The 22500-nt window shown below is 43.0% G+C and overlaps 1 protein-coding gene across 15 annotated transcripts in view; it reads left to right on the top strand.

The window, feature by feature from the left end:
- mbnl2 (muscleblind-like splicing regulator 2) overlaps positions 1-22500 on the top strand; it is an 86426-nt gene that overhangs the window by 37174 nt on the left and 26752 nt on the right. For all 15 annotated transcript variants that reach the window (XR_010036889.1, XM_063212375.1, XM_063212373.1 and 12 more), the window contains exons 3-4: positions 18128-18292; positions 19917-20123. Coding sequence is in view for 14 of the 15 variants with exons in the window: in XM_063212375.1 (XP_063068445.1) it covers positions 18128-18292; positions 19917-20123 (372 nt within the window). In the remaining variant the exon portion in view is untranslated. The remainder of the gene's footprint in view (positions 1-18127; positions 18293-19916; positions 20124-22500) is intronic.

The following is a 22500-nucleotide window of genomic DNA, read 5'->3' as shown; positions in this document are numbered from 1 at the left end:
CTTTTTACATTACCGGTTTTACATTAGACAAAAGCCCCCCACCCCCAAAAAATGTAGAATTAGGTTACCGATAGATATCAGTAGTATATATCAGTAGCATATCAGCAGTATATATATATAAAATTAGTCTGCTGATAGATGTACTGTGTCAGGCAAATATTTTGGCGCTATTTGGCATGTGAAATATCTGTGAAATATGTCTTGCGTTGATTGGTAGAGATGCACATTTGTGAGTCCTGAGGTTTTTACAGTGGCAAGGACACATTAGGGCAAGGACAACTTGACCTGGTGTTTATGGTAGTTAGCAAAGTATTTGCTACCAAAGACAAATAGTTACCAATGTAAATTATATGGAGTCAAATGTTGTTTACAAGTTTTGGAGAAAGCGTACAGTATAGGCCTTTCAATGTCTCTCTACAGAATGTGCCAATGTGTGGTCGTTTCAAAATCCATAAAAAAGAAATAGCCAATGGTAAGTAATAAAATACACACCGCGAGCAATAAAATACACGCCGTGCCTTGTCACAATAACACTTGTATGGCCACCGGTGGGGCCTGTTGCTTTACATATTCAGTGGTGATAAAGCGGCATATTACTAAGATAGGGAAGTGCAATCCCTCGCTGAATATGTAAAGCGAAAACTCTTGACAGTTCAGTAAGTTATTTCATAAATATATTGTGTTAACGTGCCTGTGTACTTAAGATTTATGTGCAACACTGCGAGCAAGCAGATGCAAGATGTAAAAATAACCTCCGCAACGGCCTGGTGTAGTCTTGCACAATAAATCTTTAGTGTTAACTCCTCATTAAAGGCGACACAAGAAGAAGGGCCATATCTGCCTCATTGAAAAAGCAAAAGTTTGTTTATCATCATTTGGTTAAGAGTGTCCTTATCAATGTATAATGGCCACAGATTAATCCAGTTGGCCTATCAGGCATGACAAACAAAAGCACACAGATGTAACTTATAATAAATGTGATCTTTTGTTGGCTTCAAAGCTCTGACCATTAGAGACGAGGTACTCAACTCATGATTCGATTTGTAGTATCACAAGCTTTGGACTATGGCTCGATATACTGCACAATTTTTTTAATCTTTTTTTTTTTCTCATGAAAAATGTAAATGATAATTATTAGGTAGAGCAGGTTACAAGTATGAAAAAAACTGATATAAATGATGACGAGGAGGATTTGAAACTTGAAAGCATCTTCACATCATATTATTATCTGGTTGTTTTCTGTACTGAAGGATAGGGGTGGTACGGTTCACAAAATTCACGGTTCGGTTCATATCGCGGTGTCAAGGTCACGGTTTTCGGTTCTCTACGGTTCTTTTTTTTTAGTTCATGATAATGGTGCACTGGCTAATAGAATCAGACTTATCACTCAATATCCTACATATGGTTTGTATAGGCTTATAATGTGAAAATGGTGTGATTTTAATTGTGTCATCCTCTGATTTGGTCTTATACGCTAATGTTTTAATCAGAGAGACTGGATAAGATACTCCTAGAATCTCTGTTTTACATATTTTTCTGGGCAGTACATGAATTGCGGTTTGCGATGGATTGCACGGTTCGGTTCGGTATGTGTGTGAATTGTACGGTTTCGGTTTTCGGTGCGGTTTGTGCCATCCCTACTGAATGATAATGGAACTTTGAAAAAGCTTATCACGATTCTGCCTCTTTGCATCGTGATACAGTAGCGTGACTCTGTGTATCAGGATTTCTTGGTTGGAGACAACAACGCTACAGCCCTAATACATGTGATCTGTCGCTGACTTCAAAGCTCTGACCATGACTATCAAACCTTGAATATCCTGGCTGGCACATGACTGTTAGAGAAATGGATTTGCAATGGTCTACTCATGTTGTACCTTCCGCACAATGGACAAGTCAATGGACAAGTGTGTGGGTGTGGGTGTGTGTGTTTGTCTGTGTCTGTGTCTGTGTGTGCGTGTGTGCATGTGTGAGAGCGCAGGGCAGATGTACTACTGACTGAATGTAGCTCTATCCCATAAAGTCACTTATCTTTCGGTACATTTTGAACGGTTGGAGTCATAGCGGCCACTCAGCAACCCTGCCCCCACTTTTTTTTCCCTTGTTCATATCCAAGAGCATAATATCCAAGAGGTCTTGCCTTGTTTGAGCGCCTTGGGTAGAGATCAGAGCGGTGTGTGTTGATGATGCCTGACAGGGTTGTGTGGGCTGTGGGGTGGGTGAAAGTGAGACACACGCACACACACACACACACACACACACACACACACACACACACACACACACACACACACACACACACACACACACACACACACACACACCACTTTACCCCCATCCCCCATCCTTAGCTTGGGCCACAGCAACAGGTGGAGTCACTAATTGCCCACTGGTATACCGTTACAGATCCTGAGGATCCGCTGGTGGATCAGAAGGCCTCATCGCCTGCAGAGAGAGAGAGAGAGAGAGAGAGAGAGAGAGAGAGAGAGAGAGAGAGAGAGAGACAGAGAGAGAGAGAGAGAGAGAGAGAGACAGAGACAGAGACAGAGAAAGACAGAGCTAGAGAGAGAGAGGGAGAGGGAGAGAGAGAAACAGAGAGAGAGAGACAGAGAGAGATAAACAGAGAGAGAAAGACAGACAGAGCTAGAGAAAGAGAGAGCGAAAGAGAGAGTTTATTTAGGGACAGATTCATGGCCTAAGTGTTTCGTTGACCTCTCGGAGACCCCAGCTATCCCCAGTATCACTCCCTGGCTCATGCTGACTGCTCCTTTTAAAACGCCGGATCTGTTTACATCTCTCCCTGCTGCTGCACGACAAGCCCAATTGTCAAGCATTCACTCCTCTTTTTCTTTCTCTTTCTATTAGGGGTGTAAATGATGATCGATCTGTATCGATGCATCGATCCTACGGACGATGATTGAATTGAATTGATGATTTGATTGATTAAGTGATTGATTGATTGAATAGATTGAATTGAATCTAATCGTATCGATTCAATCGTATTGTATCGTGGGGCATTCTTGAGTATCGAAAATAATCAAATGGCTGGCCCCTGCCCCATGCCCTAGCTGTTAATTGTGCAACATAATAGAAGTGGAAAAGCAATTGGAAAAAAATCAAGTCGAATTGTATTATATCATGGGGCTTTCTTAAGTATCGAAAATAATCTAATCGCTGCCTTAAGAAATCGATATTGAATCTTATCGTCATGGAAACTATGATTTACATCTATACTTTCTATGGGTTCTGCCTTCTCCCCATCGACCTGCTGTCTCTGTATTTTCTTGTGCACACTACATTCATACTGTATATGAAGAGCTCTTTTCCAAATCGCTATATCCACCATTTTTGCATTTTAATATTGGAATTGACTGTTAAAAGGTCTTATCATCTATGTGTGAATTCTTGCCATTCAAACATTTTGAGAACATACTTTAAAACCTCTGTAAAAATGCATTTTGCAATGCATTTCAATGGAATAGCCAATACAAAAATTTTAATTTCCCAACATTCTATAAAATGGATATATCTCATTTTGGAAAAGAGCTCTTCATATAGATGATAGGCAGACCTTAAAAGGTTGCCACCTGTAGTTGTAGATTTCCATGCAGGCCCTGAACTCACATCCAAGTAGATCTCTATTGTACGTGCATGCACGCACGCACGCACGCACACACACACACACACACACACACACACACACACACACACACACACACACACACACACACACACACACACACACACACACACATCCATTCCTTCAGCTCATGGCTGTACAGCCATGCTCAGTCCCTTTCTTCTTCTTCTTCTTCTTCTCTTTTTTCTGTTTCTTGTCATCTGAAGCCCCTTCAGACTTGTTAATGGAATACCCCAGGGAGCAGTGTTATGGCCTTTATAACTTCAACAGAACAAAGGAGGGAAGGTTGACAAAGGCCACCACCACCACAGCGCAGTTGGAGAAAGAAAAAATGCAAATCACATCTTTCATCACGTGCTGCACATAACAACAGACTGAATGCAGCTGCTGACTGCATCAGTGAACTCTGACAGAAAGTGCTGGAGAGAAATGCGCTGTATAATACAGTATAGTATAGGGTCCGACTCACATGTTTTTTTTCAGGGCCGATACCGATGCCGATATTTATGGAAATGGGAGGCCGATAACCGATATGTGTAACCGATATATAGAAGTATTGTTGTAATAAAATGTAATGAAATATAAATTATTGTTATTACATATACACATATATTTAGTTATAATAAACTCTCAGACTCAAAGTGGTGAGAGCAAAATAGAAGATGCATTCACGAAACGGCTGCAAAATTGGTTTTGAAAGTTATACAAACTTATCGGTGGGAATTTATTGAAAGTATGGCCGATACCGATATCCTAAAAATGCTAAATATCGGCCCGATATATCGGTCGGGCCCTAGTATAGTAGCCATGCCTATATGTACTTCTAGGGGTGGGCGATATGGAAAAAATGTCACATCAGGTTTTTGTTTTTTATAAAATCTCGATTTCAATTTTTTTTTTCAAATCACGATCTACCATTGGAAAAAAAACAGGCATTTCAGCACTCCAAACCTTTCTGAACAGAGTTCAATGAATATGCTGCTTGCAATAACACAGATTCTTGATTATCTTCTACTTGATTTCATGATTTAATATCGCCATATTGCACACCCTCCTATGTAGATCTGATAGGAAATGGGTATCATGCACTCTCAGAAATAAAGGAACAGAACTTGTCGCTGTGACAGTACCTTCAAGGGGAGTACCATTGCGTTGCTTGATTGGTACCCCAAAAAAGAGGTGCGTTCAGTTTCTTGCAATGTCGACTAATGTGCATCACGTCACCTCTTTTTTGAGGTACCACCCAAGCGACGCAATGGTACTCCGCTTGAGGGTACTGCCACAGCGACGAGTTCTGTGCCTTTATTTCTCAGAGTGTGGGTATCGTCATGGGTATCATTTTCTGTCTCATTTCCTGTATCATAATATGCTGTGGGTTACTGCAATACTACCATGTACAACCCCTACAATCATCCTGTCTCTTGTCACGCACATTATTGTGTGTGTGGGTTTGTTAAACAGTTACCACATGACGGTTGTAACCAGGGCTGGACTGTGTAAAATTGAAAGAAAATGTCTGCACACTTAACCCTCAAGCGACCGGCCTGTTTTTGCGACTAATCTGACCGAGCGGGGTCATTTATGACCCCAAGGAGTTTATATAGAAATACCACCCTATAAATTATTTTTTGGGGTTCATTCAAATTTATTTACATCTTGTACATAGTTGTCCCTCATCTAAAGCAAAAAAATGAGAATTTGAACATTTTATTGTTTTGCTAAAAATTAGTCAAACTTACATACGTATATGCTAAATATGATGTATGCCCTCATTTGCATATGTAAACATCAAAATACAAGAAACATCCAATACATTTTTTTTCTCTCATCATCAGTAATCATCTGAGAAAGTTTCATGGTGATAGCTATCATTTACAATTTTTAGCCTATTCACTTGTAGTAGTCTTACCGTAATAATACAGTATATTTATGCTAATTATGGAAATTGCTCAAAGTGAAACTTTGGGAAACCAAGCTAAATTCTATCCATTAGGCCCATAGATGATATTCCTGCAATAAAACTTTAAGGTACTCAACATTTCTGGGTTCATGAAATCACAAGATCAGAGAATATGGTAATTTACATAGAGAAAACCATGTCTCAAACATATAACCTTGTGCACACTCAAAATTTCTCTGAAACTTTTTCTGGACATTGTAGCTGTGAAAAGGTGTCTTCCACATGTATTAGAGCAAAGAAATGATTCAACTGATGCTTCAGCCTTTGTATAGCCATATAATAAGGAAAATTCTAAAAACGCCATTGATTTCTACACTGATGACTTGTTTCCTCCCTCTTTGTTCATCAGGATGACTTCCATTTCCTATTCTAATCATGTGTCTAGGACCACTGTGCCATGATATCAACAAATATGGAGCAATAACAGAGGAAATGCTACCTGGGTGCCCTCACAATATGCTTCGTTGGCTATCGCAGGGGTGCCCTATTTATTTACATAATATATTATATTTTAATACTATAAATGTTTATATTATGAATATTTTAGGTCTGCTAACCATGGCCTGCCCCAAGACACAACATGCAAAAACCAGAGTTTGAAAATTACAACAACAATGGACATTATAATGTTGAGTATCTCATGGATCCTCTCGGGGTCATAAATGACCCCAGAGGTGTTTTGATTATAAATCCCACATAGATGGTCCAAATCTCACAAAAATCATTCACAACATGCACAACATATGTATTGACAAACTCCTAGAAGGACAAGTTTTTCTGATGAAAATTGCAGAAATGGTGTATGAAAATATGTGCCTGGGGTCATAAATGACCCCAGTCGGTCGCTTTAGGGTTAAATCCCCTTTGTGTTCTTTTTAATAATAGGCCAAGCTTTCGGTCTACTGACCTTCCTCAGGGCTTGACTGGCCATCTGGCATAGCGGGCATTTCCCGGTGGGCCCTGCACCCTCGTGGGCCCCATTTTTTTTTTTTAAACATTACTGAAAATAGGGGCCCACGAGGGTGCGGGCCCCACCACTGAGTCAGTTCTCCGCCACTAATAATAATGAGGGGGCCCCTTAAATCCAAAAGTGCCTGGGCCCTATTTATCCCTCAGTCCAGCCCTGGTTGTAACACAGCCTCCCTCAAAGGCAGCTGTACCACCTGAGCTACCACTCTGACCTCTTATTGATTGGCCTAAATGACTCTTTTTTGTAGGGTCCCTGCATTGCACAGACCCTCATTAAGGCAGCTATATGACTATTTGAACAAGCCAATTCTGAAATGCCAACCATTTCATCGTATGTATTCTAGTCCTGAAAAGGTCGACCAAATCTCCGACATTAGAGTTTTTTTCCCACCCCTCCATTGGTAATTAGTCACACTCTCACATAAGGCATGACATCAAAATGATCCACCAGTTGGTTTTGGGAAAGCTCTTATTACATGTAACACGAAGGTCAGTGTCAATCTGTCTAATTGTAAAGAGAAAGTAGAGCTGGCGTCCGCGCCTTTGTCTTTTTCAGGAAGTTTCGTTCGGTAAAACTGTATTATGAATGCTGAAAATATGTTGATATTTATAAAGATGTTGCGTTGTTTCGTGTAATAGCAGTGCCTGGTATCAGCAAGTGTTTGACGAGTACGAGTATGAGTGTACTGTATACGTATGTCTGCCTTGTTGTCTCGTGACTTGAAAGGGAATGTTGGGACACATAGACGCGATGAGATGATATGACATGACGATACTACTACTATTACACGAAACAACGGAACATCTCGTCACGTTCTGTTGACTTGAAAGCAGCATTTTTATGTTTTTGTTGTTATTTAAGCTCGAATGGTTTAATTGCAAACTGCAACGGCCATTTTCCGTTCAGCCTGCAGTAGGACATTAAAAAAAACGAGCCTCTTTCTCATTTGCTCCTGTGCTTGTGAATGTTGAATCTTCCCTTAGTGTAGGACTAATTCTATCACTGCCTTTTAGTCTAATTGTGTGAGCAGCTTATTTAGGCACAGTACTCTGCACAGGGTATGTCTGTGAGATCTGAGAGAGAGAGAGAGAGAGAGAGAGAGAGAGAGAGAGAGAGAGAGAGAGAGAGAGAGAGAGAGAGAGAGAAGCATGTACTTAATGTGGTCCACTGTGTCCAACGTGCTTGAGAATTCCCATCCATTACAGAGAAATTAAATTGTAAATCCTCGTCTGTTGCTGGAGCCACTTTCATCGGGCTAATGCCATGCTGCACTCAGGTGTTGCAGGTTGTCGTGAGGTGCCATATGGGATCTGTGTGTGTGAATGTGTGTGTGTGTGTGTGTGTGTGTGTGTGTGTGTGTGTGTGTGTACTGTATGTGAACGAGAGACTCACACAGAGAGACAGACACGGACAGAGAGAGAGAGATGTGCTCATATAGACTCTAAATTAATACACACACACAAACACACACACACACACACACACACACACACACACACACACACACACACACACACACACACACACACACAAACACACACACACACACACACAATTCTTTTGTGTGCACACATACTTGTTGTGTGTGTGTTTGTGGATTAGCTCAGATCCTGCAGATGAGTCCCTTGTCTCAGCAGTTCGCACATGATTAGATTATCATCACCATATATCTGGATTACACATGATCTCCCCACCCAACCCCCCCAACCCCTCCCCTAAGATGGCACCCCACAGGGAGCGTGCGTACAACCCTTCGGAATTAGCCTGTCAGAAACATACTGTACTGTACACAGACCTTAGACAACAACAAAGAGGAAACATAACTGCCATAACTTTATTTTTTGGGAATTTCATTGTCATAGCATTTCGCATTTCCTCATCTTATGTCTCTTGGAGTATAATCTGTCATCGGAAAGGACTTTGATGATTAGAGAGAGAGTGTGTGTAGCCAAAAGAATGACGTGAGCTTCAGGTTTTAACCTTCTGTCTTGCTGTACCCATAGCTTGGTGAAATAAGTCAGGAAGGATCCCATGCTGCAGCCCCGTGCAACTGTCCACAACTATTTTTTTTCCCTTTTTCAGTACATCGCTTTGAAAACAAAACATAGAATCAGCGAGTTTGGTCTGCTTCTTGGCCTGAGCGATGCTTCACAGACACGCTGCTGCCATTAGACACTGCTGCATTTCCGTCCAGGTGAAGTGGGGAAACCCAAACAGGGCGGGCCCTCTTCTTTTCAGCAACCCAACCTCACTTCCTGTGGGCTTTTTGTTCTTTCCTAAATGTGAAAGTGGGGTGCATGAATGGGTCACTAGCGTGCTGTAAAGTAGTCGTAGGTAGGGTTACCTTCCGTTCCTGTCCTGGCATGGGATCTCTTGGGTATAATTTTCCCTAGGATGTGCACTTGCCTTGCCTTGCCTTGCCTTGCCTTGCCGTAAGAGTTGAAAGCGACACAGGGGCGGAGCAGAGGGGGGGACATAGGGGCCAGGAACCCCCGGCCTCACCACTTGGGGGGCCCCCTGCCAGTGGCTTTCGATTGCCAAACATCTTGTAGGGGCCCCATTCTACGATATTTCGTGGGCCCAACGCCTCTGACACATCTCCCGCCCCCCCTGTCCCAATACCAGTGCTCCGCCCCTGAAGCGACAGGATCTGAATCGCTGTCATTAACTCGCCGGTGGGCCATTTCCTGGTGGATGACGAGTGTCTTGTGTCAGCCTGTAAACGGAGACTGAGAGAGAGAGAGTAGCGTACCTAAGGCAGAGGTCTGAAACTGTAAAGTGGGCTCGCGCGGCTCATCCAAGCATGAAGGTACACTCAAGGTGATCCCTGTGAAAAACAGTTTTCTGTTATGCCGCGTTCAGACCAAGAGCGAACTACGCTGTCTGGTAGAGGAGGTAGCAGAAGTTTCACCTTGAATTTGCTGTATTCGCTCTGGACGCGACATTTGGCATGTTTGATTTGGCTAATTACATAATGACTCTGGCTTGACAGCCTGGGACATTCGGAGATGTGAACATTCCAATTGGTTTTCGCCGAACCGCGTCATAGCTCATTACCGTAAGATGAGCTTGACTTTAATCGTTAAAATTCACTCTGGTCGAATTCGCTTTGGTAGCGCTAGGTCACTTGCCTGGTTAACACCAGACCTAATCACAAGTGAGATGGAAACGATTGTGTAGAACTAAAGGCAGTAGCCTATGGGAGTTGCCAGGCTACTAGGTCGCGTGCCCTCCATAGAGAAATAATGACTTGTGTCGCTCCGTTCGCATTGGTCGCTACTGGTGTGAACAAGGCATTGTTGTCGCTCAGTGGTGGAATAAGCTACCAGTTGCTACAAGAGCAGGGTCATCCCTCTCAACCTTCAAGACTCATCTGTTTCAAGAGAGCTTCCCTGCATAACATAACTAACTATACTCCCTTCTAGTCATTGGTACTAGAAATTCGAATGAATATTAAGTAGACGTTAATATTCGAGTCTCGTGTCTTGTTTTCACTATTGTTTATCTTTGTATAGTGTACTTGGGTGTTTTAAAAAGGCAGTTATGAATGACATGCATTATTATTATGAATTATTATCGTTATATCCAAGTGGGTGGTGGGTTGAGTGATCATGCATCGATGATTTCTTTTTTTTCTCTTTTTAAAAAAATATTTTTTTAGGGGCTTTTATGTGTATAATTGATAGGACAGTCCAAGATGGTGACAGAGAGACAGGGTGGGATCGGGAAATGACCCCGGCTGGACTCGAACCGGGGTCCCCGTGGACATGTAAGCCCAAATGTGGGGGGCTTAGTGCGCTGCGCCACAGCGCCCCCATGCATTGATGACCCCTGCATTGATGATTTCTACTGAGGAGTGTGTCGGCCGACAGCCTGGCATTTTCAGGAGTGAAAACTCTTTTGCCCTGCTCAGCTCAGTTCGCCCGTTGGCCAAGTGTCCAAATAGAGCCCCATTGACGAGGAAATGCAAATGGAGGCCGGCCCGCTGAGGCCTCAACTGAAGCGCCATTATGCCCGTCGCCACTCTGAGAGTCTCCTCTGTGCGTGTCCGCATGGCACCTACCCTCCCACAGGCAGGGGTGTCGTTCAGGGGGATAAAGTGTGACTGGGTCTTCACACCAGGGCCCCATGTGTATAGGCAGGGGGCCCACACACCCACAGTTCGACTTATAAAAAAATATATGGCGGCTAAGGGGGGGGTCCTTTGAAACTGATTGTACATGAAGAGTTCAGACGCAAAACCCCCTAAGTGCCTTTTCAGAAAATAATCTTAATTCATTTTTATTTAATATAAAGCTATCAAAATTGGATATTTTTATATTTTATTTATGTAATATAACTATTTATGTGTATTATCAAGTACATGAATGTAAACCAAACCAACAACGGGGTTCTCTAAAAATATAGAAGTGCAGGTCGTCAAAAATGAAGTTAGGGGGTTTTGCATCTGAACTCTTCACATCTCCTCTTGTCCCAGAGCTGTGGAATAATTTTGGAAGAAAGACTAGAAATGAAATGAAAAAAAATAGGGTGTAACCCCATGGCCTTGGTCAAAGTTTGCACTCTCAGAGTGCATTTCTAGTCTTTTTTTCTGTCTTTCTTTTCCCTGTTTCTGTCTTTCTTCTGCCCTGTTTCTCCCTAACCTCAGAATTAGTCCTCTTCTTGAGATAATTAGCCTCCACTTGTGTTCAGAGGGGGGAGAAGGAATACCAGGCATTAGTCCAATTAGTCCATTAGTGCTTCAGTTCAGAGTAAGTTTTTATTGTGGAGAGTCAATCAAAGCATGACCATAATTGTCTCGCATCTTGCTTGTAAAACCTCTATTTCCTGGATGAGAAAAGTTGGAATCACATGGTTAATTAATGAATGTGATTAGAGGAGGGGGGGGGGTCTTGGGGAAACGCTTTAAGTAGGCTAAGTTAGAATATTCTCAGTATGTTTATGAAATTAGCAGGATTCATTTGGATACCCCAGTGGTGCTACTTCTAACATCTGTAGCTGAGATTAGCAGTCATTTCGTATGGGTTAATAGATTAGCTACCATATGATATTTCTAGGAAAACCGTATTGCTAACCCTATTGTCTCTGTCTCTCTCTCGCTCTCTCTCTCTCTCTCTCTCTCTCTCTCTCTCTCTCTCTCTCTCTCTCTCTCTCTCTCTCTCTCTCTCTCTCTCTCTGTCTGTCTGTCTGTCTGTCCCCCATCTCTCGGTCTCTCTCTGTACAGTGCACCATTGCCCTAAATTATGATATTTCTAGGAAAACCATATTACACTCTTTCTCTCTCTCTCTCTCTCTCTCTTTCTTTCTCTCTCTCTCTCTCTCTCTCTCTCTCTCTCTCTCTCTCTCTCTCTCTCTCTCTCTCGCCAGTGCGCCATCACCCTAAATTAGCCCGGCCACTCAGAGTAGGTCAGACCCCGGCATCAGCAGCAGCAGCAGCAGAGTAGGGCAGGAGAGGTCAGGAAGAGCAAGGGCACTGACAGGGGAGGAGAGGACTCCCTCCGCTCCACTCTCCTCTGCTCTCCTCTCCTCTCCTCTGCTCTGCTCTGCTGTGCTGTGCTGTGCTCTGTCAGCACTCCCAAGGGCTCATCCGTTTAAGCCTCTTTTGCTTCACCGCCACGTCTCTGTTCTGTTCAGTGCGTCGTGTTGTGTTCTTCTGGTGTGTCGTCTCGTGTCACAGTGCAGCGTGTTGTCCATGCGGCTGCCTCTGTGTTGCCTTTTGTGCACGTTTGGAGGACACGCCGCCACGTCCTTGTTGCATTGTTTGCCAGGTGGCGTGTGTGTGTGTGTGTGTGGGTGTGTGTGTGTGTGTGTGTGTGTGTGTGTGTGTGTGTGTGTGTGTGTGTGTGTGTGTGTGTGTGTTTGTTAGTGACTGACCTTGTCTTTTGCTGTCCAGGAATTTTTGTCGCCACCACATGTCTTCAATTCAATTCAGTGTCCATTATTTTAAGTGCAATATCATCATAAGCACAGTGCTGCACATCCTACAAGACGAATAGTAGCAGAGGCACTCCTCACGGAAATTATGCAGTGCACTAGGCAAGTACATAATAAGACAATTAGAATTATAACACAATTTTACACACAAAAAAACAGAAATGCTGATCTCATTACACTTGAAACATCAACTGGACCTTTGCTGTCAAGGCATTTTGTCACAACCAACCACACTCTGTAATTCATCAGTGATTTACCACAAGACATCTAATTTTGTCATTGTCTATCATACCTCCGCTGCGATTTTCTGTGTCATTTTCATTCCTTTTAGTGGTGGCGTTGCTGTGGTCAGACCAATTCTGTAACGTAGCAGTCTGTTTTAGCAATCCATTTCGGTAGAGAATGACCCATGTTTTTCTAAATGGGTGTGACCCGGGACTTCTGGACTAGAGCACAATGACTCAGTGTCGGAGAAGCTGTGTGACCACACACTGGTGCTGGTGGTCTGGTCCAACCGTATCTCACTCATTTCGTGAAGTATTCACGAAAAAAATAGATTCATTTTCGTGGTGCATTCACGTTATTTCCCGCCTTTCGTAAAGTCTTCACGAAAATAATAGATTAATTTTCACGCTGCCTATTCACTTGAATTGCCCGACTGTTGCCTAGCGACCCACTAGTTTGATGCCCTTTCGGTAGCCTACCGTCACATGGTAATCAAACATTTCAAACAAGCAATTTAGGGTTAGGTTTAGGGTCAAGGTTAGGGTTAAGGTTAGGGTTAAGGTTAGGGTTAGGGTGAGATTTAGGTTTAAGTAGGGTTAAGGTTAGGGTTAGGTTTAGGTTTAGGTTTAGGTTTAGGGGACATAAGGCGTAAGTACCAAAAGGGCGTCGAATTAGTGAGTCCCGAGTGTATCAGCAGTGTTCTGTCAGCACCCCCTCCCCGCCCCTGCAGACGTTTGGATAACCATAGCAGCAGTGGGGCAATTCAAGTGAATAGGCAGCCTGAAAATTAATCTATTATTTTTGTGAAGACTTAACGAAAGGCGGGCAATAACGTGAATGCACCACGAAAATTAATATATTATTTTCGTGAAGACTTTACGAAAGGCGTGAGATAGGGATCTCTGGTCACAGCAACTGTTTTTCTTTTTTTTCCCTCTCTTGGATTTCTTGTTGTGTATACAGTGTGAGTCTATGAGACTCGTATGACATAGTACATAACTTATTTCTCTTCTGTATGTTCTGTACCACGCGTGTGTGTCTAAGAAGAGACACAACAAGACAACCTAAAATTGTGTGTGGAGAATACTGTATATCAGCCTTCTGCCTTGTGTGTGTACGTGTGTGTCTGTGTGAGTGTGTGTCTGTGTGTGTGTGTGTGTGTGTGTGTGTGTGTGTGTGTGTGTGTGTGTGTGTGTGTGTGTGTGTGTGTGTGTGTGTGTGTGTGTGTGTGTGTGTGTGTGTGTGTGAGAGAGAGAGACTTAAAGAAAGACGGGTAAAGAAAGAAGTTAAAGAGATTAGTTGCCGTGGGTTTAAGAAGGAAAACATCCATTGTTCCGTTAGACAGGCAAATTTTACGGCGTTTGTGCTTAAAAGCGTGTGCCAGAGATTTGGTCTTGTCCAGGAGTCATAGACTATCAGCCTCAAATGTGCTTTCACAATTCAGGGGTGAATTTCTCGAAACCAAAGTTGCTTACTACATTAGCTACTTCGTTGCTTTCAATGCATTTTCCCATTGGCAACTACCGAAGTTGCTAACAGGCTAACAACTTCCCTTTTGAGAAACTCACCCCAGGCTGGCTGTTGGCTATTGCTGGTATTGTTTCTAACCAGCTGTGCAATTCAGAAAAGAAGACAAGTTTGGTTTAAGACGGAATGTAAAATGGAGAAATTGTCAGCATTTCTTTACACAAGCATGACTCTTGACAATGATTTCTTGATTCAATGTCTTCTTCTCCAGTGACATAGGCCTTCAGTATAGTGCATATATGAAATAACATTTCACGGTGCCTGTGAGTGTTAACACCATTTCTAACATAATTTCTGTCTGAACAAGCTTTTAAAAAACCCTCCGCATTCCAGTGAATAGAACTAACAATATTTGGCTTAACCGTCTTAATGCTGAGATTATGATTCACTGTGCCCTCAGCAAACCACGTTTTGACATTTCTTTGCTTGTGTACTCCGGTCGCGTTTCAACAGCTAGGATTTTGTGGTAAGAGGGGCCCTGCTTCCTTTTTTTATTCCCTACACACACAAGTGAAAAGGACGTTTTAAGAGTAAAAGCGTTGCACTATATTAAATGCTTCCAGTGCCAAAGTGAATACAGAATAGCTACACAAGATGAGGTAATCTTCATTTTTGCCTATCCTTTTTCTCCTCACATATCTAGCGTAGCCTAATATTTTTAAGTCTCTGTTGTTGGATTAAAGGGCAAGGAAATGTTGCCTGATGTAAAAAAAATCAGGAAAGGAGGTTATGTTTTCGGTCAAGTTGGTTTGTTTGTTTGTTTGTTTGTCTGTCTGTCTGTCTGTCTGTCAGCAGAATAGCTCAAAAAGTTATGAACGGATTTTGATGAGATTGTGGAATTTTGTGGAGTTGTCGGAAATGACAAAAGTTACCTAGTCAAATGTCTGTAGGTTATACAGTATGATATAGGCGTAGGGATTCCAGAGTGTGTAGATGTCATAGCGTTGTGAGTGCTTCTAGTTGGTTTGTGTAATTCCTTCTCTTGTGAGGGGTGGCTGCATCAAGCGATTTCATTTTCCCAGTGATACATAACACCTGATCTGCCCACCACAGACTTCTCTGACCTCCATGTGCCCCTCTCCTCTCCACACACTGTCCTCCCGGGGGACTATCATCATTGATATGCTGACTGCACAGATTCCAAGGTGGTGGTGGTATCTGGTGGATGCATTACCCAGTGAAACAAAACCCCCCTTTTCTAAATAAAGCCTGAGGTCAGATTTGATGTAGATGTGAGTGATATGTTTGTGGGCAGCGCAGCTCTGGGATTTTGAGGAATGAGATTCATAGAGGTGAGGTTTGTTGTAGTGAGTAAAATAAATGTTTGATTTAATGTGATACAGTTGGCAGCACAGTTGTATTTACTGTAACTTAACATTCAGCGTTTGTGATATTTAGAGGCTTGTGTTGTGTTTGGTCCAGACACTGGTCAAAGAGGTGATGAAAGATTTTCAAACATAGAAAGTGTAGTCGCGCGGTTGTTTCTTTTCCATGTTTCCATGGGGATAAAATACTTGCGCGCGCGCACACACACTCAGACACACACACACACACACACACACACACACACACACACACACACACACACACACACACACACACACACACACACACACACACACATTCACACACACAGCAGTGGTTCTACCCATTTTGGGGGGCCCGGGCAACATACATTGGGCCGTCTTGAACTATTTCTGCTGGTATTAACCATGGTAGAGAGGACTTGGGGGCCCTTGCAGAGAGCAGCTTTGGTGGGGCCCCTAGACCAGGGTTTCCCAAACTGTGGTGCGTGCACCCCTGGGGGTGTGCGGCCTGTCACAAGGGGGTGCGCGAGCTGAATAGAGCAATGGTGGATATTTGTGTTTTTTTTTAAATCCAGCATTAATGAACGTCAGGTTTTTATTGTTTGATGAATTGAAAGTGTAATTTACAACTCATAGACTTGTCATGCAATAAGTTCCATTGTAATGATGGCAGAAAAAAAACATCTGATTGGAAATCGGGATTACCCAAAATGTGCGGTGGAGCAACATTCGCTTAGGGGGTGCGCGAACCACATTGAAATGTGAAAAGGGGTGCGTGGGGAAAAAGGTTTGGGAACGGCTGCCCTAGGCAATTGCCTAGAGTCTGCCGATTGGTAAAAACCGTCTCTAGAGACACACACACACACACACACACACACACACACACACACACACACACACACACACTCACTCACGCTCATACTTTACAGACAACAGCGATGGCCTCTCGTCTCGAGTCAGGCGTGATGTACTTGGCTCAGAATCCCATTGCCATGGAGATGGTGAGTCTTGCGCAGTGTTGTTTGGATTTCTCAGTGAGTTATTGTCGGTGGTCCATGGCCATCCTTAGTTCACACTCAGCCAAGGGTTTCTCCTTTTCGCTATATTTTTCCCTCTCTCCCTCTCCGCACGTCTCTCTCTCTCGCTCTCCCTCCCTCCCTCTCTCTCTCTCTCTCTCTTTCTCTCTCTCTCCCTCCCTCTCTTTCTGTCTCTCTCTCTCTCTCTCTCTCTCTCTCTCTCCCTCCCTCTCTCTCACTCTCTCTCTTTCTCCTTTTTCTCTCTCTCTCTCTCTCTCTCTCTCTCTCTCTCTCTCTCTCTCTCTCACACACACACACACACACACACACACACACACACACACACACACACACACACACACACACACACACACACTCACACATAGCAGTTGTCAAATGTTGTTGCTGTCTCTTTTAGTGTCAGCAGCACCAAGACAAGACCTTCTCAAGTCAGTAATTCATGCCTGCTTCACTTCACGCCCTGCTCAGTGTTGACCCAGCATCGCCCCCCTGCCCCAGACATACAGTAGGCTCCGAATGGAAAGAATTTCAATTCAAAATAATGCCATAATACGAACACTAGGTGGTGCCATTACCTTGAATTTCTTTGAATTTAAGCTACACCACCCATTGAAAGTACATAGAACACCACCGCCTAGTGTTCGTATTATGGCATTATTTTTAATTGAAATTCTTTCCATTCCGAATTTCGTACAAGCCTGGGGTGAGTTTCTCAAAAGAGAAGTTGTTAGCCTGTTAGCAACTTCGGTAGTTGCCAATGGGAAAATACATTGAAAACAGCAAAGTAGCTACTGTAGTTAGCAACTTTGGTTTTGAGAAATTCAACCCTGGTAGGCTGCAAGCCTGTCCCTGCTGGCACATTACCCTGGTCATTCTGGGGTTCTCTCACCACACTTCAATTCAACTTGTGCTTACAGCTTGCAACTTTACTGGTTTTTAATAATTTTGTGGCATTTTGTTTTGCTTGGGATGTCTCCCCCCCTCAGTTGAAGCCAGTAATGAGAAAAGTGTTTCGCTACAGTGATACTTAAGAAATGTTCTTTGCCATATGGGTGTATCAAAATGTCGAAATACAAAAAAAAAACAATATCTAGTCAAACTGTCTATTCAAGGTAGCTGTTACATCTAAGAAATTTCAATTCTTTGTTTGACCAGCGCATGTAAAGAAATTGACAATAAAGCCGACTTTACTTGACTTGACATCTACGACTACGTAGTGTCATTGTAACTGACACCACCACCTTGGCCAACAATACACGGTCTAGCAATGAATGCTTCACGTTCAGCTGTCTCTAACCTTTTACTGCCCGTTGACGGGCCTTTTCACTCTTTGCTGAAAACACTCCTCTACATCATAATAACATTGCTATGACAGTGCAAGGATTCTTAGGTAGCCAATCTAGACTTGGTCATTACTATTTTGGTGACAGTAAGGATATAGTAGGTTTTTCTTTTTTAACAACGAAATATTCGTGTTTCATTAATCCTCTTGTTTTCTTCTTTTTTGTTATTATTTCTATTTTGCAGGGCCGGTGTACAAGAGAAAACTGCAAGTACCTCCATCCTCCGGGACACCTGAAGACGCAGCTGGAGATTAACGGGCGCAACAACCTGATCCAGCAGAAGACGGCGGCCGCCATGCTGGCCCAGCAGATGCAGTTCATGATCCCCGGCACCACCATGCAGCCCGTGGTGCGTACTAGGAATCCAGCATTTTTTATAACGTTGGCAGGAAGTTATTGCGTTGGCAGGAAGTTGTTACGTTGGCAGGAAGTTGTTACGTTGGCAGGAAGTTATTACGTTGGCAGGTGTTACAAACGCTCCTCTATTCCAGGTGTTTCTCAACTAAGAGGGGCGTTGGCAGGAAGTTATTACGTTGGCAGGAAGTTGTTACGTTGGCAGGAAGTTATTACGTTGGCAGGAAGTTATTAATACGTTGGCAGGAAGTTATTTCGTTGGCAGGTGTTACAAACGCTCCTCTATTCCAGTGGTTTCTTAACTTTTTTTTTGAACAAACGCTCCCTTGATCTCATCATAAGCCTGCCAACGCCCCTCTTAGTTGTAAAATACATGTAGACCAGGGGTCCCCAACCTTTCTAGGTCTGAGGGCTACCAAGGGCTACTGAGGGCTACCCGAGGGCTACTTTTGTTCAAAATCCTCTACTGATGTCTTGGCATCATTCTCAAATCACACTATTATTGAGTGATAATTTGTTTATAGGTTGTAAAGAATAAATAATCTCATATTTAAATCAAGAAAAGCATTAACTGTGACTAAAATCTGGTAGTCGTCACTGTTAATTAACATCCTTGGTGGGCACCTCAGAAGCTCCTGGAGGGCTACCTGGCGCCCGCAGGCACAACGTTGGTGACACCTGATCTAGACTGGTGCCCTCCAATGGTAACTGAGCACCCTACCTCTCTGCTGTAGCTTTTTCAACGTCCCCGTAGGGCTCCCCAATGCCCCATGCAGAGGTGTCAAAAGTAAAAGTACATTTGTGGTGTTAAGTACAACAGTAGCACATGGTATCATTGCATAGCATTTACATTTACACCATTTACTGCATTGTATCTGAGATATCATAACATAGACTTTGTTGTTACTGAAAACGCTTAAAACCTAACAAGGACCCACCACAAACTTGATCCAACCAGTGCAGAGTTAGCTGATCATAACCCAAGTACACAGGTCTACTGGTTACTCAGATACGTTGACTGTGTTGGAAGGAAACTGTTTGTTTTTTTGTTTGTTACTTTTGACTCCGCTGTTCCTCTGTTGCCTTCCACAGCCTACGTTGGGCCTGGTTTATAAAGATTACAATATAACTTTTCAATTGACTTATATTGGATCACATTTTCCCTCTGCTGCCCCTTCCCTGCCACAGCCAAGTACACAGGTGTACTGGTTATTCAGACACGTTGCCTGTGCTGGAAGGAAATGTGTTCTGTTGTGGTTTTTTTTACTTCTATTTTTACTTTTGACACCTCTGTCCCCGCCTCCGTTGCCTTCCACAGCCTACGTTGGGCCTGGTTTATAAAGATTACAATATAACTTTTCAGTTGACTTATGTTTTATCACATTTTCCCTCTGCTGCTCTCTTTTTTTTAACTTCTATTTTTACTTTTGACACCTCTGTCCCCACCTCTGTTGCCTTCCACAGCCTATGTTGGGCCTGGTTTATAAAGATTACAATATAACTTTTCAGTTGACTTATGTTTTATCACATTTTCCCTCTGCTGCTCTCTTTTTTTTAACTTCTATTTTTACTTTTGACACCTCTGCTCTGTCCCCTCCTCCTTCCGTTGCCTTCCACAGCCTACGTTCCCGGTGAGCCAAGGTCTGGGCTCCAGCCCCGGCTTGAGCTACGCGCCGTACCTGACGCCCATGAGCCACGGCATGGGCCTGGTTCCCACGGAGATGCTGCCCAGCACCCCAGTCATCATGCCCTCCAGCCCCCCCGTCGGCGTCCAGCAGGCCTCCTCCTCCTCCACGCAGAAGCTGCTGCGCACAGACAAGCTAGAGGTAACCAGCCCAGGCCGGATAGTATTCAGGCTCCATGCCTGATTTCAGGCTTGACAGAGTTTGCAAAAATAAAAACATTGATAATAATTAGCCATTAGGTTATTCTTATCTCAGAAAGTGTTACAGGTTCAGGGTTTTCTTCTACTATCAGGCTTGAATAATGGTCATACCACACAGGCTATTAAATGTTTGAATAATGTGTCAAAATAGGCCTACATTACGTCACTATGCAGTATCTTGTCGTCGTCGTTAGAGCAGGGATGAAAAGTTCAGGCTCAATATTTTTTTTCACTATCACCCCTGAACCAGCCTCAAGCAAGTGCTAGAGTTCCCTGGTTACCACCAGACCTGATCACAAGTGAGATGAGTGTCTTTCACATCGGAACGATAGTGCAAAGCAGCATGGTATTTTCCAAAACCAAAGTTGCTAACTACAGTAGCTACTTTGCTGTTTTCAATGCATTTTCCCATTGGCAACTACCGAAGTTGCTAACAGGCTAACAACTTCTCTTTTGAGAAACTCACCCCAGCATGGTATTTTCCAGGCTAGTGCTAAGAATACTGTAAAGTAACTTTATTGATCCCCGGGAGGAAATGAAGGCGTCAAGTAGCAAACTTAAATACATACGCCAACATGCCATTTCAAGACACATAGTATAACACAGGTAATAGTCAGGGAGGGGAAATAAAAAAACTACTGAAAAAATAAAAGGGCAATTGTGCAAAAGCATTCTGTAGAGTTGTATTGCTATGTAGAGTGGATCTAGGGTAAACCCTGGTAACGTGCATGAAGAGAAAAGGTAACGTGATCATAAAGCAGTGCAATTACTATGGTAGGGGTGCTGCTTCGGGACAACATGCAGCTACTTCAGTTTAAAGCGATACTGTACCATTTTTGGGAATAAGCTAATATCACACCTCTCCTTCAGTTAAATAATTGAGTTTTATAGAGATGTCCGATAATATCGGCCCACCGATATTATCGATCCAATAATAGCATAAAATGTAATATCGGTCAATATCGGTATAAGACTTTTGACCCATCAAAATAAATGCTTGAATTACTGTACACTTTTCTCCTTAATTATTTTTCTATTTTGCACAGACAATGTTAATATTTGGAAAGCTTTGTTGCAATCGAGCATGTATCTAGTGGGGCATTACAATACATTTAAGCATATTTTGTTCCACAACAGGAGATGTGTAATGTTACCTAAAATTTGTTTTGAGGAAAAATAACCCGCATATATCGACATCGGTATCGGCCGATATCGGAATCGAAAATTGAGAGTTGGACAATATCGGCATATCAGATATTGGCAAAAAAGCCAATATCGGACATCTCTAGAGTTTTACCTTACTCCTGTACATCCTGTTGGTCTCTTGAGTGTGGCAGTGCAAATTTTATCTCCAAGCTCGATATTACTGTAACATTGAATTCCTATCATGGGTCCAGCAAGCACCAATCATTTAACTCAAGGTGAGGTGTTAAATAAGCTTATTTCCAAAATTGACACAGTATTGCTTTAACACACCTCTTATCTGTATTATTATTAGTTATCAGCAAAATTATCTGTTTGTTTGGATGAATGAGTTGTCCAAAGGCGATGTAATTGAAGCCTGTGGATAGTGTGCTAGCTCATTGTTTACAGGTAAATTAAGTTTTGTTTTTTCTGTCCATAAAAACAAAAGATGGATACAATATTTACATAATTGCGTGAATCCCTCCCCCCAGCTAGCAAGCCGTGTGTGTGTGTGTGTGTGTGTGTGTGTGTGTGTGTGTGTGCGCGTGTTCGTGTTCGTGTGTGTGTGTGTGCGTGTGTGTGTGTGTATGCGTGTGCGTGTTCGTGTTCGTGTCTGTGCATGTTTGTGTGTGTGCGTTTGTTGGGTAAGTGCTGTCACTTAGCAACTGAGCGATGTACGTGATAATGAGAGTCTGTCCCTTTGAGGAGCAAGGATCCATGCATGACTGTTTACTGAACTGTTTGTGTCCTGATCGCTGCCTATTCTCCAACTGCCATCTGTGTGTGTGTGTGTGTGTGCGTGCGTGCGTGCGTGCGTGCGTGCGTGCGTGCGTGCGTGTGTGTGCGCGTGCGTGCGTGCGTGCGTGCGTGCGTGCGTGTGCGTGTGCGCGTGCGTGCGTGCGTGTGTGTCTGTGTCTGTAAGAGGAAGAGATCAAGAAAATGCTGCCCATGTTGGCTCTTTGCATTTATGTAGTTATACAACAAAGGTCTACTTATCAAATCTGGTTATACTCTGTATTGGAGATGGGCCATGAGGCCTGAAATTCATATTGCTGTAGACGGCATATAACGCAAGACAAATTCCCTTCGGGGCATTAAAGGTGTTCGTTCGTTCATTCATTCATTCATTCATT

This window comes from Engraulis encrasicolus, chromosome 12 (assembly GCF_034702125.1).
Source record: "Engraulis encrasicolus isolate BLACKSEA-1 chromosome 12, IST_EnEncr_1.0, whole genome shotgun sequence".
NCBI lineage: Eukaryota > Metazoa > Chordata > Actinopteri > Clupeiformes > Engraulidae > Engraulis > Engraulis encrasicolus.
Note: the sequence above shows the minus strand (reverse complement) of the source record. Positions and strands in the feature narration are given on the sequence as shown.